Here is a 4,801-nt window from a genome sequence, read left to right on the forward strand (position 1 = left end):
TGCCCGAGACTGTGTATTTATAGAGCATAAATATACGCATGTATATAAAGGGGGGGGAGAGAGTGAGTGTGCATGCATTAAAAGCTGCATGCATATGTATGTCTACATATACAGCGAGTATTTTAAAAAAAAAAAAGGTTGGTGAGACGATAGCATATGGTTTTATTTATAGATATATATATTTGAATAGTGTAGCTATAGGACTATTGTCTGTGAGAGTGTGGATGTGTACAATTAAAAAAAGCACAAACTATACGTTACATGTTATGTTACCTACACTGTCAAATGTTATATGCTGTGTGTATTTCTATATAAAAATAGTGTCTGAGCCCGGATAAATACATGTATCTATATAAAAGTGTCTGCATGAATGTGTGCGTATCATACAAGTGTATACATACATATGCAGTGCCTATAAAGGGGGGCTGAGTGTGTTTATGTACGTGTATAAGTAACTGCTATCTATTCTCTCCATACACACTATATTCTATATATACTATATAAAAAAAGACTAGCTGTCTGTAAGAGTTTGAGACTGTATAATACATTTATATGTGTGTACAGAGAGAGAGATTAAAAAAAAATACCTGTCATATATATACACACACATACACACACACACCCCTGAGAGAATAGCTGTGGACTTTTTCTTCACTCTTGCCATCACTCAATCAGCCTTCCCCTGGCGAAGTCGCCCGTACACTTTCCCTTTTCCCCCAGCAACAAGCAAGTTTTATTCAGCGTTTCTGCCGAGAAGAGCAGCCGCAACCAACGCTGCCGTTACAAGGAGCAGCGCAGATGCAGCAGCCTCCAAGCTGCAGGAGGAGTCAGCCCGCAGCAAAGCCAGGGGCCAGCACCCAACTTCAGCCCCAAAAACATGACGAAGAGGTAGCATTCATTCCTGCATCTTTTTAAAAGCTGGTATAGTCCGTTCCTTGTCACCCTTTAAGGGCCCGAGTGGGAAACAGCGGTTTTGCATTTGCAACTGAGGCAGAATTTGTGCAAGAGCTCTCCCAGTGTACGTCATGTCAAGCTCAGCATGAGAAAAGAGGCATTAGCAGGCACTGTACGAGCTACAGCCTTTGCCAAGAGACACTGTTAAAAACACACACCACTTCTTTATTGTTTAACTTATAAAAAACACATTATTCAGTCTTTTAGTAGAGCAGACTAAAGAAACACAACAAAAGCACCTGCAAGTACCCGAGGCTTCGGGTCAGACACTGGAAGTCAAGCTCTGGCGATTTGCCCTTTGCCGTGTGCCATGGTGACAGTGACATTTTATGCAGTACACACATAAGCTCAAGCGTAACGAAGCGACGGACAGAGCTGCAGCTCTTCAGAAATAAAGAACAAATCTTGGCCGGGTTTTTACCTCTTCTCTAACTTCAGAGTCGTGGGTAGTGGTGTAGCTGTTACACTCAATAGAAACCACGGATTAAGGATACTGGAGGTCAGCCTGAGTAAGTGTTCTCAGAAAACCCCTCCTCTACCTTTTGTCTGCATTTCTACTCTTAAGAGATAATCTTCACGCCCACTGGAACTGCACATGGAGAACACAACCTGGAAGCAGCAAATGTATTTGCAGAAAAAAACCCACAAAGGCTGATACGCCCCACCTACATCCCACCTCACCTATTTGTTTTATTTGAAATGAGTATCTATGTCACACCATCCAGTGTTTTCTAACAATTACTTTTACTTGGCACGGGGCAATACTAGAAGCACCTGGCTCACCAGGCTTGAGAGACACGGACACGTCTGTCAGAAATAAGGCGAGAGAAGAGGTGTGAAGATCTGTAACAGTGACCAGTGCTCACCATGGCTGCGGAGGTTCAAAAGATATTACAGGCCCCAGGAAAAAGGTTAGTCGCCTTTTCATCTTTCCACAGGCAATGATCTCTCTCACTGCACCCCGACTGCGTATTGACAGAGTATTTACAGGCTCTCACGCCATTTACAAAGAACTCTTGGCAAAAACCTTATCAGACTCAATATGAATCACTGAAGAAGGGAAGGGGACGGGACAGTCTCTTCACAAGTTATCATAGTCGTCATCATCTTCATGTTTCCTTTTCAAGGGATTTGATTCATTAGATGTATTCTGTGATGATACCATATTTGTAGTAATAAGAATGTTCTTTGGTCCAATTAACGAAGGATTAATTAGAACATTCTGAACTGTTGGAGTAGTCGGTGTGGCTGTGAAAAAAAAAAGATATCATTGAAGGAAAAGCTTGAACAATGACAGTTGATTTTCCCGCACTGAAACAGAACTTCCGACCTAATAAAGCAGTGCACTACTAGAACATTCCAGGCTGAAAACCCTGGAACAATCCTGAGAGCGAAGTAGAGCAGACAGGAAAATGTGAGTCTGGTGAGCACAAAAGAACGAGAGAGCACAGAGGTGGCAGTTAAGGTGTAAGGGAAATCTGCCTGAAACGCTCTATGTTCTGGTTGACATCACTGTGCTAGAAACAGGAATTAAAACTAGAAGTTACCGGAATGGCCAGAGAGAGGACTGCTTGCCTTACGTAAGGAGGCACAAAAGATTAGCAATATTAAAAAACAGAAGAGGTGAAGCAATTCCTCACGTTATTACTGTACATTAATTCCTGTTCTGCTACAAAGAACGCCAAAAAGTGCTGCTGATCTTCACAGCTTGTGTTTTACCTGACTTGACGGCTGCCTGAGAAGACGGGATCTGTACAGTGAACCTCTGACCGGTCAGCGACACTGGAGTGCCAACTTTTGTTGAGACGGATACTGTTTGTGCTGAAGGTGTACCTGAAATTCGAAACAACTCAGTCAAAAGATAAAATTAAAAAAAAAATATATATACTTGCAGTCATGAATTTGCTTTCAAAGTTGAACCTATTATTTTCAAAGCAGTAGGAATACACAGGAACAGACTGATACTGGATATACAGGAGTCGGATTTTCAGGCAGAACTGCACATTTACTCAAAACCTATAAACTCTAAGTGCACATGCTCGGTCATGAATTTTGTGAACCTTTCAAAAACAGACCTTATTTGGTGCTATTTGTAGTTCAGTGTAGTGCTTACATTGAGGAAAAAACCCTTGAACTTACCTAAGTTTCTTGTATAGTCTCCTCACATACAGAAGTTATCACAAATACAGGAATAAAGATACAGAATGTCAGGAAGGTATATATCTATTAAAGATTACAATATTCTTTTTGAAATTAATTGAATTTTTCTGATACTGTCAAATGATACTAAGTTTAGGTGGCACCCAACACTTCCTCAGCGGTTGAAGTATGCTTTAAATTACCCTTCATTATTTTTTTTCTTTCATAAAATCAACAAGGGAAACCCCAACTACGCTGTTTCCTACCTAAAGTAGGAGTGCTGGGCCGGCTGCTCACAGCACCAACACTCAGGCGAGGAACTGTTATTCTTCCTGCAGAAGAAGAGACCTGTTGAGAGAGAACACTCAGTTTAGCATCTCATAAGAAATTAACCATTCTTAACACGAAAAAAAGAAATTGCTCTTCCTACAAAACCACAGAGAACCTGTCTCACAGCAACAACACCAGATTTGTAAGCCAACACAGAAGTTCTCAAACTCTTCATGGTGTAAATGACAGCGGCGTGAGCTGGAGAGCTCTGGGAGGTGCCATAATGCCAAAGAGTGGCAGGGAGCAGCTCTGGCAAACAGTGCTCAGGTCAATCGGGTTAGTTTCTACCAGAAAGAATAACTAGAACATTTTAATCAGCAATTATTATTCCACTCTCCACCTAGCACCAAGGCATGTCCCCTGTCAATACCTGGAACCTTAAATTCAACTTTTAACATTCCTTCTTTAAAACGAGGGAAATGAAGATGAAATCTACACATCGAGACATTCCCTATGTTCCAGCAAGCAAAGTAAATCTCTTCTCTTCCCTCTCAAGCAGAAACAACGGAGGTTTATGTACACAATACCCTTTAACATCTATACTAAAGCCTTACTTTTGCCTTTTACAATCTGACGTTCAACTTGACAACTCTGCTTTAATGCTCAAAAATTCACAGCTGCATTTTATAACACACTTTGCATTTGAAACCAACTACTGATAAGAACACTTGCCAATTCCTAGAGATAAAGACCACTGACCTAGTTTCAAACGCTCTTTCGACACGCACAGGTTAGTATGTGCCCACACAGATCCTTCAGAGGTGTGGAAAACTCGTAATTCCAACAACGTTCCTGACAAACAATGTGGGTGTTCAGTGAATCCTTCCCTACTCAAAGCCCTTACCTTCTTCTGTAAGGACTTCAGTCTGTAGTTGGGCGCTGTCAAGCAGTATCTGTCAGGCGGCAGCCTGGGCCCAGAATAAGGCTTTATCAACGGCAACGGCGTCTGATTTTTCTGCCTTGCAATATCTAACAAGAACTGGAGAGACACAGTTACATTCCCACCTGTAGCCTTTTATCGCTTTCTGTCATTACCAATAAGAGTTTTACCTACATCTCTTGGAGGGGGAGATGTAAACGACTGGTCCGTTCGACACTGGATTGCCAACCTCACGTCATCTGCATCGACGCTGGATTTCTTTGCATGGCTCGAGTAAATTTTAGCATCTTCCAGTATAGTAGTCACGTACCCTTTGAAAAAACCAGAACCTCTCGTTAAGGCTGGATTAAAAGAAAGAAATCGTCCCCCTCCCGATCCCACCCAGCTGTCACCGAAAACACCGTTTCCTCCAGGATTATTTTTAAAGGCTGACAGAGGAAGCCCCCCAAGGAAACACAGCTAAGGACAACACCAGCATCTCCCTCTCCACTCAGCATT

General features: G+C 42.0%; 1 protein-coding gene across 1 annotated transcript; it reads right to left on the reverse strand.

The window, feature by feature from the left end:
• Positions 1–2,035: 2,035 nt before the first annotated feature.
• On the reverse strand, positions 2,036–4,614 carry LOC104162628 (transcription initiation factor TFIID subunit 9-like; the record flags this gene model as incomplete). The annotated part of the gene is made up of 5 exons (XM_009701396.1): positions 2,036–2,202; positions 2,674–2,787; positions 3,360–3,441; positions 4,268–4,402; positions 4,478–4,614. Coding segments are annotated over 5 exons (635 nt in total), but the record flags the coding sequence as incomplete, so codon positions are not given.
• Between the last annotated feature and the right edge of the window lie 187 nt (positions 4,615–4,801).

This window comes from Cariama cristata, unplaced genomic scaffold (assembly GCF_000690535.1).
Source record: "Cariama cristata isolate BGI_N322 unplaced genomic scaffold, ASM69053v1 scaffold31275, whole genome shotgun sequence".
NCBI classification, from domain to species: Eukaryota; Metazoa; Chordata; class Aves; order Cariamiformes; family Cariamidae; genus Cariama; species Cariama cristata.